The following is a 13335-nucleotide window of genomic DNA, read 5'->3' as shown; positions in this document are numbered from 1 at the left end:
TTTTCTTTCATCCTTTTCCTCCCCCCCCTTCTCTTAAAATGGATATGATAGGCTGTATTTAAATCTTCTGTGTGAGGGTGTACAGAAATGTGCACGCTCGTTTCTATATTTAGAAAAGATACTATCTAAAATATAGATAGTATAAAATTTGTTTTATTTTTTTGTTATTTTTTATCCTTTATAATCTCTTTCTTTTCCTTTTAATTATTATCAATATTATCAATATTATGATACTAGGATTAGTAAATATTTCTGGCTGGTTGTTTTGAAGCTTTATCATTATATAGTACCTAAAAGCCATGATATGGCCAATGGAAATGAATTGTAAGCTTGCTTCTTTGTTATAAGCCTGAAGATACAATACTGAAATCGATTATTTATGCTGTATTGACCTGTAAAAGTAGAGTGATATTTGAAATTTAAGTGTAATGTAGTTTAAATTTAAGTTTGTTATGTAAACTTGTTTATTTTTTCCTTTGTTTTCCTCTGTTTTTGTGTTTTTTCTTCTTTTTTTCTGTTTCCTTCCCCTTTGCCCTTCTCTCTCTTTTTTATATTATCTCCTTTCTTTCTCTCATTTTTCCTCTATTTCATTATTGATGGGTCCTCTTAAGAATATTGTAATGTTGGAAACTGTAGAAGATGATTATGTTGTTGGTGTTCTTTGGTTCATTTATAAAGATAAAAGTAGAATAAAAAGTATTAGGAAAAAAAATTAAAATGTTGTTAAAACTCTTATCTGCTTTCCAGTGCCTGCTCTGCTAGTTATCTGACCTTTTCCGTGATGAACTTGACACTGTTGTTCGTCCAAAGGAGGAGGGGGGAACAGTGTTTCCCCCTCTTGGATGTCACACGAATATTATCTGTCCAAATGCAGCATCCACATGTGGCCTAGTGTCCAACCAGCTTGATGGAAGATGGCTGAGACCACACTGCTGCACTGCACATCTGTGGAAAAAAGACCTCACATAGAAAGGCAGCCAAGGAGGCAACAGCCCGTGTAGAATGATGCAGATGTGCTTGGGAGCCAGGAGGCGAGTGAGTTGGTAGGCCAGAAAGATGGTAGACTACTCACTTTGTAAACTGTTGAGGAGAGACAGGGTGCCCACACCGAGGCCCTTCATATTACACGAAAAATCTGGGACAGGCTTAGAATGGAGCTGTACGTTGCAAGTACAAAGGAAACTTCAAGGGAATGAAGCTTTACCTCCAATGAGGACACAGGGATAGGCACAAATGTCATAGAATCATAGAATAGTAGGGTTGGAAGGGGCCTACAAGGCCATCGAGTCCAACCCCCTGATCAATGCAGAAATCCAAGTCAGAGCATCCCCGACAGATGGCTGTCCAGCATCATCTTGAATGCCTCCAGTGTGGGAGAGCCCACCACCTTCCTAGGTAATTGATTCCATTGTCGTATTGCTCTAACAGTCAGGAAGTTTCACCAGATGTTTAGCCAGAATCTGGCTTCCTGTCACTTGAGCCCATTATTCCGTGTCCGGCATTCTAGGATGATCGAGAAGAGATGCTGGCCTTCCTCTCTGTGACAACCTTTCAAGTACTTGAAGAGCGCTATCATATCTCTCCTCAGGTTCTCTTCTCAAGGCTAAACATGCCCAGTTCTTTCAGTCTCTCTTCATAGGGCTTTGTTTCCAGTCCCCGGATCATCTTTGTTGCCCTCCTCTGAACCCTCTCCAGTTTGTCTGCATCCTTCCTAAAATGTGGTGCCCAGAACTGGACACAGTACTCCAGATGAGGCCTAACCAGTGCTGAGTAGAGGGAACTAGTACTTCCCGGGATTTGGAAGCTACGCTTCTATTAATGCAGCCCAAAATAGCATTGGCCTTTTTTGCAGCCACATCACATTGTTGGCTCATATTCAGCTTATGATTGACAACAATTCCGAGATCCTTCTCGCTTGTAGTGTGAATTTGGTTTCTGTGCATTTGGTTTCTTTTTCCGAGGTGCAGAACTTGGCATTTATCCCTATTAAATGCCATTCTGTTGTTTTCTGCCCAGCACTCCAGTCTATCCAGATCACTTTGAATTTTGTTTCTGTCTTCCAAAGTATTAGCTATCCCGCCCAATTTTATATCATCTGCAAAACTGATCAGCATTCCCTGCACCTCCTCCTCCAAGTCATTAATAAAAATGCTGAAGAGGACTGGGTCCAGGACTGAGCCCTGCGGTACCCTGCTTGATCCCATTGATAAGTGCTCTTTGAGTCCAATTCTGTAGCCAACTGTGGAGCCACCTGAGAGTTGTTTCATCTAGCCCACTTTGAGCTATTTTGCTCATCAGAATATCATGGGGCACTTTGTCGAAAGCGTTGCTGAAGTCGAGGTATATGATGTCCACAGCATTCCCACAGTCCACAACGGAGGTTACTTGATCAAAAAATGAGATCAGATTCGTTTGGCAGGATTTGTTCTTGACAAATCCATGTTGGCGCCGAGTAATCACTGCATTGTTTTCAAGGTGCTTACAGATGATGTCAGACTGACTGGTCTGTAGTTGCCAGGTTCCTCCTTTTTTCTTTTTTTGAAGATAGGGACAACATTACCCCTCCTCCAGTCATCTAGCGCTTCACCGGTCCTCCATGATTTCTCAAAGATAATAGACAGTGGTTCTGAGAGTTCTTCTGCCAGTTCCTTTATTACTCTAGGGTGCAGTTCATCTGGCCCTGGAGATTTGAACTCATTCGAAGTAATGAGGTGTTCCTTGACCATATGCCTATTGATCTCAAGCTGTAATCCTGCCCCTTCAGCCTGTACTTTGCCTTTGCCAGGGGGGTCATAGACCCTCTTTTGGGAGAAGAGTGAGCCCAAGTAGGAATTGAGCACTTCTGCCTTTTCTTTGTCATCTGTTATCATTTTGCCATCCTTATTTAATAGCTGAACCACCATTTCTTTCCTCTGTCTTTTACTATGCATGTAGCTGAAGAAGGCTTTTTTGTTGCTTTTAGCTTGCCTCGCTAACCTCAACTCGTTCTCAGCTTTAGCCTTCCTGCAATTCTGTGCTACCTGCCTGTACTCTTCCTTTGTTGGTTGGCCTTCTCTCCAGTTCCTATATGTGTCCTTTTTTGTTTTCAGGTCATCTCTTAGCTTTTTGTGAAGTCACATTGGCTTCTTCTGTTGTCTTCTGCCTTTTTTTTCTTGTTGGAATTGTTTGTAATTGTGCCTTTAGAATTTCCCTTTTTTAAAAAGTCCCACCCATCTTGAACTCCTTTTCTTGTTAGAGTCGCTTGCCATGGGACCTTACTTCTCAATGTTCTGAGTTTATTAAAATGGGCTTCCCAAAAATCCAGGGTACGTGCTTGACTAACTCGGCTTTTGCTTCCCTTAGAACCAAAAACTCAAGTATAACATGGTCGCTTTCCCCCAGAGTTCCTGTAACTGCTACTTGATCCACTAAGTCATCTCTGTTGGTTAAGATCAAGTCAAGGATAGCCAATCTAGTTCCTACCTCTACTTCCTGTAGGAGGAAGTTATCTGCCACACAAGTCAGGGATTTCCTGGAGGGGCCATGTTTTGCAGAATTTGTCTCCCAACAAATATGGGGGAAATTGAAGTCCCCCATTACTACTACATCATGCTTCCTTGAAACATTGGCTATCTGCTTTTCAAAAGTTTCATCCTCGTCTTCTCCTTGATTGGGTGGCCGGTAGTAGACTCTGACCACCAGGTTCTTTTTATTTTTTGCTCCATTTATTTTAACCCAGATGCTCTCAGTGGGGCTACCAAGCTCCTCCTGTATTTCTGTGCAGAGATACGTATTTTTCACATACAGTGCAACCCCACCTCCCTTTCTGTTCCTCCTGTTCTTTTTGAACAAGTTACATCCTTCAATTGCTGTATTCCAGTCATGAGAGTCATCCCACCAAGTCTCAGTTATACCTATCAAGTCATAATTTCTCTCCTGTATTAAGAGTTCAAGTTCATTCTGTTTGTTTCCCATACTCTGGGCATTAGTATATAGACATCGAAGACCATGTTCCTCATGGTTTGGCTTTCTTCTTACATGTTTGTGAAGACTATTATTGGGTGCTATTAGAGCTGTTCTCGCCATTGTGGTTCATGCGCCTTCATCCATTGTTACCCCCAACTTTACGTCTCCCTTCCCTGTAGCATTCAGTTTAAAGCCCTCCTGATAAAGTTCTTCATGCTGTGGCCAAACATATTCTTCCCAGCCTTTGTGAGGTGCAACCCATCCCTTGCCAACAGTTCATCTTCCAGGAAATATAGCCCGTGGTCCTAGAATCCAAACCTTTCTCATCGTCACCAACTTCATAGCCAGTCATTCACACGGTCAGTAACACTGTGTCTTGAGACATATGAACGTGGGAGACATGTTTAGGAAGAAACTAGAAATCTGGATAAAGAACAACTGTATCCCTATGGAAAGTTAATTACAGAAAGAAATGGTGAGCATTCTAGTGTCACAGGTGGCTATAGGTTCAAAGAGTTTGGCTGTTAGTTGGGTGAAAACCACCAAGAGGCTCCATACTGGAACAGATATATCCATCACAGGTGGATATATTAGCCATGCCCTTAAAAAACTACTTCACATCCGGGTGCAAGTAAAGCAATGTTCCAAGAACTTCAGCATGATATGCTGAAATAGCAGACAGGTAAACTGATAGGGACGACAAGGCTAGCCCCTTAGTTTTGAGGGATAACAGGAAATCAAGGCTTGACAATCCTCTTGGCCTCTGTCCTACACAAACATGGAAAAAGTTCTCCACTTGGCTGCATATGACACTCTGGTCGAAGGTTTCTGGCAGCAGTTAGGACCGTGAGGACGTCTGGTAGCACTGTCATGAGGGGTTATACTCTGCATGACAGTTGGAGGAGGGTCTCGAGAGGATCTTGAGATTGGGGTGATGGATTATGGCTCAGTCCTGAGGAGATCCAGCATGTGTGGAAATCAAAGAAATGTCTGCTCTGATAGCAGGAGCAGAGTCGTGAACCATGGGCCACCACAGCATGACAAGGAGGCAATTTGTGTTGTCCTTTATGATCTTGTTGACTACCTTCATGATCAGTGGGAAGGGAGGAAAGGCATACAGTAGCATCCCCCTACTTAATCGTGGAGGCACACAACACCCATGGAGAGATGAGAGGCTCCCACCCTTCTGCAAAAATGTTTGCATTTTCTCTTGATCTTTGTGGCAAAGAGATCTATAGTGGGGGTGCCCCCAAATGTGAAAGAAGCCTAATGAGATCTGAGGGGATAGCTCCTATTCATGAGATGTGTCCCAAGTGCAACTGAGCATGTCAGTAACTATATTCATCACTCCAGCCAGACGGATGGCAGTACAGCAGAAGCACCAATCCCTAAAGTTAAATGTGATGTGAAGGAGGGACCGTGAATGTGTTCCTCCCTTTTTGTTTATATAGTAAATTACGGTTGTGTTGTCCGTAGCCACCCAGTGTATTCAAAACCCCCAAATGTCTTTATCACAGCTAATAATTTGGGAATATTGATATGCATCCCTTGTTCTCTACAGAGCCACTGGGCATGGACTTGCAGTGGGCCACGGTGAGCTCCCCATCCAAGAAGGGCGGCATTTCAGAAGGTTCATCAGAAAGGCCCGTCAGGACAGGAAGCTATAGATTGTGCATGGCAGCTGGAATGTTCATCAACGAATTGAAGATTGCAAGAAACCAAGATTGTAGAGGTCTTATGTGTAGGCATGCAAGTGGGTACAGTGCCATAGTCACAGCTTTGAAACCCAGAAGCCGCTGGACCTGGCTTGCCTGAACCCATGTTCGAGATCAAAGGTAGTTGGCCAGGTCAATCTGTCAATGGGGAGATATGCACGACCTGATGTCAAATCCCAGATGACAGTAATGAAGTTCCCATCCAAGATGGACAAAGGTGAGATTTGTCCTCGATGACCTGGAGACCCAAGGCCTCAAGTAGGGCAAGAGATTTCACGATGTTTGACCCCAGGAGGTGGCAGGATGGGGCAACAAAAAGCCAGTCATCTGTGTATGGGAAAACAACCGTTACCTGGAGTCTCAGGTGTGCTGCCAATACAGCCATGCATTTAGTGAAGACTGTGGGTGCAGTAGCCAGACCAAATGGAAGAACGTGAAATTGGAAGTATTTCTGACTGAAGGCAAAGTGCAGGAAATGACAGGATGCTGGATGGGTGGAAATATGGCAATAGGCATCACACAGGTCTACAGTGGCTGAGTGAGGCTTCTGTCTGTCCTTGCTCTGTGACAATTCCACAATGATGGAGTTAAGGGTGGGATGTCTGAAGAGAAAACTGCAGTCTTCTTCATGCACCTGAAAAAGATTTTCTATCTTACAGGATGCTGGTGGCATGGTTGAGGGTTTGGTCCATGATTGTTTAACCACATGGAGAAGAGTCAGTAGTACAGGGATTGTGACCAGTGCAGCAAGATCAAGCGGAATGCATTTAAAAGCCAGGTCTGATACAGGGGCCAGAGGGGCCTTATCTCCAGTCCCAACGATTTTGCCATCCAAAGCACCTGCTCTGCATAGGGGCAAACATAGTCAGTGGGGGACAGTGGTGTCTGATCCCCGGCTGCTACACCAGAGAGGAGGTGGAGGCCACTGACGAGGAGGGAGAAGAAGAGTCAGAGCAGTAATCTTCTGCAACTGGTGGATGCTTGGAAGAGGGCTGAGGAACCAATGGCATGACTGCCTGGGTTGGAAGCAGGGGGCTGAGTGCCAAAGTGAATGGTGGTGCTGCCATGGAGATCACTGTTGATTGCAACATGAGAACTGAGGGTGGCGGAGGCAGTCCCAGAGCTGAAGTTCCTGGAATCTTCAGTAACACAGTTTGGAAAAAATTAGGAAGTAAAGGAGGCCTTCTTGGTACTGCAGTTGTCATTGGTACCAATGCTGGAGTGACAAATTGTTGTTCAGTCGTTCAGTCGTGTCCGACTCTTCGTGACCCCATGGGCCATAGCACGCCAGGCCTTCCTGTCCTGCGCTCTCTCCCGGAGCGTGCTCAAGTTCATATTCATTGCATCCGTGATGCTATCTAGCCATCTCATCCTCTGCCGTCCCCTTCTCCTTTTGCCTTCAGTCTTTCCCAGCATCAGGGTCTTTTCCAGGGAGTTTTCTCTTCGCATTAGGTGGCCAAAATATTGGAGCTTCAGCTTCAGTATCTGTCCTTCCAATGAGCACTCAGGGTTGATTTCCTTTAGGATGGACTGATTTGACCTCCTGGCAGTCCAGGGGACTCGTAAGAGTCTTCTCCAGCACCACAGTTCGAAAGCATCAATTCTTCGGCGCTCAGCCTTCCTTATAGTCCAGCTCTCACAGCCATACATTACTACTGGGAAAACCATAGCTTTGATTAGACGGACCTTTGTCAGCAAGGTGATGTCTCTGCTTCTTACTATGCGGTCTAGGTTGGCCATAGCTTTCCTCCCAAGGAGCAAGCGTCTTTTAATTTCATGGCTACAGTCACCGTCTGCGGTGATCTTGGAGCCCAAGAAAGTAAAATCTGTCACTGCTTCCATTTCTTCCCCTTCTATATGCCAGGAAGTGATAGGGCCAGATGCCATGATCTTCGTTTTTTTAATGTTGAGTTTCAAACCAGCTTTTGCACTCTCCTCTTTCACCCTCAACAAGAGGCTCTTTAGATCCTCTTCGCTTTCTGCCATTAGGGTGGTATCGTCTGCATATCGGAGGTTGTTGATAATTCTCCCGGCAATCTTAATTCCAACCTCTGATTCATCCAACCCGGCATTTCTCATGATGTACTCTGCATATAAGTTAAATAAGCAGGGTGACAATATGCAGCCTTGTCGTACTCCTTTCCCAATTTTGAACCACTCGGTTGTTCCATCTCTGGTTCTTACTGTTGCTTCTTGACCCTCGTACAGGTTTCTCAGGAGACAGGTAAGGTGGTCTGGTACTCCCATCACTTGAAGAATTTGCCACAGTTTGTTGTGATCCACACAATCAAAGGCTTTAGCGTAGTCAATGAAGCAGAAATAGACGTTTTTCTGGAATTCTCTTGCTTTCTCCATGATGCAGCGAATGTTGGCGATTTGATCTCTAGTTCCTCTGCCTCTTCGAAACCCAGCTTGTACTTCCGGTAGTTCTCGGTTCGCATACTGCTGAAGCCTACCTTGTAGGATTTTGAGCATCACCTTGCTGGCATGTGAAATGAGCGCAATTGTGCGGTAGTTTGAACACTCTTTGGCGTTGCCCTTCTTTGGAATTGGAATGTAAACTGACCTTTTCCAGTCTTGTGGCCACTGTTGAGTGTTCCAGATTTGTTGGCATATTGAATGCAGCACTTTAACAGCATCATCTTTTAGGATTTTAAATAGCTCGGCTGGAATACTGTCATCTCCGCTAGCTTTGTTGTTACTAATGCTTCCTAAGGCCCACTTGACTTCACTCTCTAGGATGTCCGGCTCAAGTTCAGTGACCGCACTATCATGGCTATCAGGGACATTCAGATCTTTCCTGTATAGTTCTTCTGTGTATTCTTGCCACCTCTTCTTAATCTCATCTGCTTCTGTTAGGTCCCTGCCTTCTTTGTCCTTTATCATGCCCGTCTTTGCACAAAACATTCCCTTGAGATCTCCAATTTTCTTGAAGAGATCTCTAGTCTTTCCCATTCTGTTGTTTTCCTCGATTTCTTTGCATTGTTCATTTAAGAAGGCCTTCTTGTCTCTCCTTGCTATTCTCTGGAACTCTGCATTCAGTTGGGTATATCTTCCCCTTTCTCCCTTGCTTTTCGCTTCCCTTCTTTCGTGAGCTACTTGTAAAGCCTCATCAGACAGCCACTTGGCTTTCTTGCATTTCTTTTTCTTTGGGACGGATTTCGTTGCTGCCTCCTGAACAATGTTACGGACCTCCGTCCATAGTTCCTCAGGCACTCTGTCTATCAGGTCTAATCCCTGAAATCTATTCCTCACCTCCACTGTATATTCATCAGGGATATATGATTTAGGTCATACCTGAAAGGTTTAGTGGTTTTCCCGACGTTCTTCAATTTAAGACGAAATTTTGCAAGAAGCAGCTCATGATCTGAGCCACAGTCAGCTCCAGGTCTTGTTTTTACTGAGTGTATGGAGCTTCTCCATCTTTGGCTGCAAAGGACATAATCAATCTGATTTCGATATTGACCATCTGGTGACGTCCATGTGTAGAGTCGCCTCTTGTGCTGTTGGAAAAGAGTGTTTGCTATGATCAGCATGTTCTCTTGGCAAAACTCTATTAGCTTTTGTCCTGCTTCATTTTGTACACCAAGGCCATGCCTGCCTGTTATCCCGGTGATTTCTTGACTTCCTACTTTAGCATTCCAATCCCCTATGATGAAGAGGACATCTTTTTTTGGTGTTAGTTCTAGAAGGTGTTGTAGGTCTTCATAGAACCGATCAACCTCAGCTTCTTCGGCCTCAGTGGTTGGGGCATAGACTTGAATTACTGTGATGTTGAATGGTTTGCCTTGGATTCGTACTGAGATCAATCTATCATTTTTAAGATTGTACCCTAGTACTGCTTTTCCCACCCTTTTGTTGACTATGAGTGCTACTCCATTTCTTCTAAGGGATTCTTGCCCACAATAGTAGATATGATGGTCACCTGAATTAAATTCGCCCATGCCTGTCCATTTTAGTTCGCTGATTCCCAAGATATCGATGTTCAATCTTGCCATCTCATGTTTGACCACCTCCAGCTTACCTTGATTCATTGATCTGACATTCCAGGTTCCTAAACAATATTGTTCTTTACAGCATCGGATTTTCTTTTCACCGCCAGACACATCCACAGCTGAGTGTCCTTTCGGGTTTGGCCCAGCCGCTTCACTCTTTCTGGCGCTACTTGGAAATACCCTCTGCTCTTCCCCAGTAGCATATTGGACACCTTCCGACCTGAGGGGCTCATCTTCCGGCGTCATCTCTTTTAGCCTTGTGATACGTTCCATGGGGTTTTCTTGGCAAGAATACTGGAGTGGGTTGCCATTTCCTTCTCCAGTGGACCACATTTTGTCAGAACTCTCTGCCATGACCTGTCCGTCTTGGGTGGCCCTGCACGGCATAGCTTATGGCTTCACTGAGTTACGCAAGCCCCTTCGCCACAACAAGGCAGTGATCCATGAAGGGGGAGTGACAAATGTCTCAGAAATAATGAGGCAGACAACTTGGGCTCTGACCTGTTCCAATCAATCCCAGCAAGGAGGCTGTAGCAAGTGTGATCGATGACAATGGGAATAGTAGTGCTTGTGATCCCTATTGTAGGGGAGAAACTATGGAGCATCCCTAGCAGGGTAATCTAGGCGAGGGCAAATCCCACCTCTCAGGGGGTTGGCAGCCATAGCAGTAAGACAGGGGGCGAGGATAGTATGGTCGGTACCATTTGCCCCAAAGTAGGTCCCAGTGACCGTGAAGGAAGCCTCCAGAGGAAACAAGAACCTGGTGATACCTCACAGTATCAAGGAGAACAATCCTGGTGGTGTACATGACACTGAGATGGTAAAGTGGAAGAGGAGTGGTATTGAACAGGCAGCTCTCTCTGCAGGATGTGCAAGAAAGGCAACTTGTCTCAGATCTCAGATACCAAACCCATGCACTACACTTCGTCCAAACAACGCTAACTGCAGCTTCTCCAGAATCAGGATTGGTGATCGTAGGAGAGCAGGTGGAGAAGGAAGCATCAGTTGGAGGCAGGTCAGCGGAGACTCCAGTGCTCCCAACTGAGACTCCAGAATTGGGGGTACTTATGTGGTCAGACCTGAAATGGTAGGATCTGACGGTTCCCAGTTGGGGGTGATGTGACACTTTTTCTTCTGCTTCTTTGGTTTGGTCACAAGGGCAGTTGATGAAGAATGCTTCAAGTGCAACTTCTTAGCCTTTCTAAGCCTTGCAGACCAGCCCATATAGGAAGGGCTTTGGGCCTGAATGAATGGGAAGAAGGGTCTAGGATCAAGGCCAATGTTAATACAGTGAATGGCGCAGATGGAGGCACCAAGCCTGGTCCTGAAGGCAAGGCTAACGCCAATGCCATACTTGGAGCCAAAGTATGAGTGGGTACAAGAGGGCTTCCACCAGGGTGGATGCCTTCAACACCAGTAGAGGCCCAAAGGGAACCTGTCTTAAACAAAGAGTCAAGGAGGCTGGTGAAGCAGACAATTCTGTACTGCTGAGTCCATGGCTTGCAGGGCTTGTCCCCACAGCAAGGCACAAAGACAGGCTGTCTGATTTCTTTGGGCCTGTTTGGTGAAAGGCTGGCAGTGAGTGTACGAGTTGATGAGATGTCCCTCACTGAGACAAAGATCATGTCCATCAGTTGGTGACATTTTCCTGCCACACCTTGTGTACTGTTTAAAGAGGGTCTTGGAGGCCATAAGCCCCCAGGAAAATCTGACTACGTAAAGAAATAAAATACAAAACTAACAGCGAGAAGAACTGAGAAAACAAGATAAGAAAAAGAAAAAAAGTCTCCACAGCAGACCAGAAGGCAGCCTACATCTGAGGAGAAGTCGATAAGATTAGAGAACATCCCAGATGCTGCTATAGCTGAGGCGGATGAAAAGGAACTGAGCGGGAAGGCAGGAGCCATGCCTAGGAGCGTGCACAGAGGAGAGAGGGGCCAGGCTCCTGCCAAAACTCTGCTCAGCTCTAGAATGTTCTGAACATTGCCCTGCACAGGCATAGAACCCCATATACGTGTGTCACAGAGACTACAAAGAAGAAGGGAAATCCTACCGAGGCATTCTCTGAACCGGACATGGACCAAAAGCTCAGATCAGCAGCTAACCCACAGCTGGCACAGTTGTGAATTTCAAACACTTTACAGTACCTGCTTCTGAAGTGTTGTCATCCATCAGCTTTTCCTGTGCCAGGTGAAGAGTGTCTAACATTTCCTCAAAGATTTCATCAAGAAGTCCAGCCTGCTTACACTTCCTTAAAAAGTCTATCCTTACTGTTGAGAGAGAAATATACCCTTATTTCAAACCGTTTTTTAGCTCAGTTCCTATTGGCATTGGGAAGCTCTTTCCAGTAACAGCAACAATTTGTTTGCCCAGCGTCAAGCTGGTGTGACCCAGCATGGCTCTTCTTATATTCTTAGTAAAGTTAGCTATTAAAGTTAGGAAGATATTACAAAGAAATCCCACCCCAGCCTCTTTCTCTGTGCTGCTTCCTATCATTCATCTGAGGGCAATGACTTAAAACAGAATCTTAACAACAGAATCTTCTGAATTTCTGCAAGGGCATAGTTTTATTCTCCTCTGTATTGGGACACACCCATCAAGAGAGACAAGTGAACAAAACCGAAATAGTTGTTTTGTTTTTTGTTTTACAGCTAGAGTATATTTTGCAATAAGGACATGAAAAATGTTCACACCTTCATTTTGTGATGATTGTTATAGCAGTTATGATAAAGTAAAGCTGGAAAAGTAACAATGTTCAAAGTAAGAAGAAATATATAGTCTGCTTTCCTGTATCATTCTGTTTTCTTTCTTTTTTTGATCAATATCCTTTACTGATTTTTCAGTACAAATAATCATTAACATACAACACACACCAGATTACCTAGGTATAAATATAGTTTTCACAGTTCACATCTGGTCAGTAATTGTAATTCTCCATCTCATGTAAAAATTATAATATGCATGTGAAAGGATGAAAGAGTCTCTCCAAAACATGTTTTTGGCAGTATATTAGCATATGGATGTTTGTTTACAAATGAAATAAAAGGATACCGTATGGTCTCAAATTGGCCTTGCTTTATTGCATCTGCTTGTATATTTGTATGTGACTTCTAAAGCAGGCAACACAACTGCTGATCCTGTGGAGCAAGGGTGGGCAACTTGTGGCCCTCCAGATGTTTTGTCCTACAGCTCCCATCACTATGTTGGCTAGGGCTGGTGGGAGTAATAGGCCAAATCATCTGGAGGACCACAAGCAGCCCTCCTTTGCTGTACAGGATTCTCGGAGAGCAGCTGTTTCAGTCAACTTCAGCTGAAAACTCTTAGCTCTCTGCTTGCCTGTGCCCAAATTCAAAATAAAAAACTGCTATTAGCTGTCTCAGTCCTTCACTCAAACTGGTGGGCATGACACCCCATAGGTTGGAGAGTGAAGTTCAGCTGTTCAGCCCTTTGGTAAGTCTCTGGTCATCCATTAGGTGCCACTTAGGTGAAAAAATAATTCACAATAATGAAGACAACCTGAACTCAATAACACTAATCAATTCAAAGTTGGATATTGGAAGACTAGCTACTAGTGGCTTTGTATATAGTGGGAAATAAGGTCAAGCTCATGAGCATTCTACAGCATCAATCCCAGGGGTGGAAGAAAAATCCCAACAATCTGGGTTTGCCTGAAGAGAAAG

The 13335-nt window shown here is 44.5% G+C and overlaps 2 protein-coding genes across 6 annotated transcripts in view; one reads left to right on the top strand and one right to left on the bottom strand.

Moving 5' to 3' along the window:
* Positions 1-767, top strand: part of LOC146358837 (RCC1 and BTB domain-containing protein 1) — an 89669-nt gene extending 88902 nt beyond the window's left edge. The window contains exon 14 of the mRNA XM_084821371.1: positions 748-767. The gene's annotated coding sequence lies outside the window, so the exon portion shown is untranslated. The remainder of the gene's footprint in view (positions 1-747) is intronic.
* PHF11 (PHD finger protein 11) overlaps positions 1-13335 on the bottom strand; it is a 92714-nt gene that overhangs the window by 8657 nt on the left and 70722 nt on the right. For 2 of the 5 annotated variants that reach the window (XM_084821430.1, XM_084821416.1), the window contains one exon: positions 11803-11925. The exons of the other annotated variants lie outside the window; for them this stretch is intronic. In XM_084821430.1, the coding sequence (XP_084677556.1) occupies positions 11803-11925 (123 nt within the window). The remainder of the gene's footprint in view (positions 1-11802; positions 11926-13335) is intronic. 5 annotated transcript variants of the gene reach the window in all.

Source organism: Heloderma suspectum, chromosome 1 (genome assembly GCF_057233095.1).
Source record: "Heloderma suspectum isolate Gila_16-S chromosome 1, 16-S_ref, whole genome shotgun sequence".
NCBI classification, from domain to species: domain Eukaryota; kingdom Metazoa; phylum Chordata; class Lepidosauria; order Squamata; family Helodermatidae; genus Heloderma; species Heloderma suspectum.
This window is presented reverse-complemented; position numbering and strand designations above follow the sequence as displayed.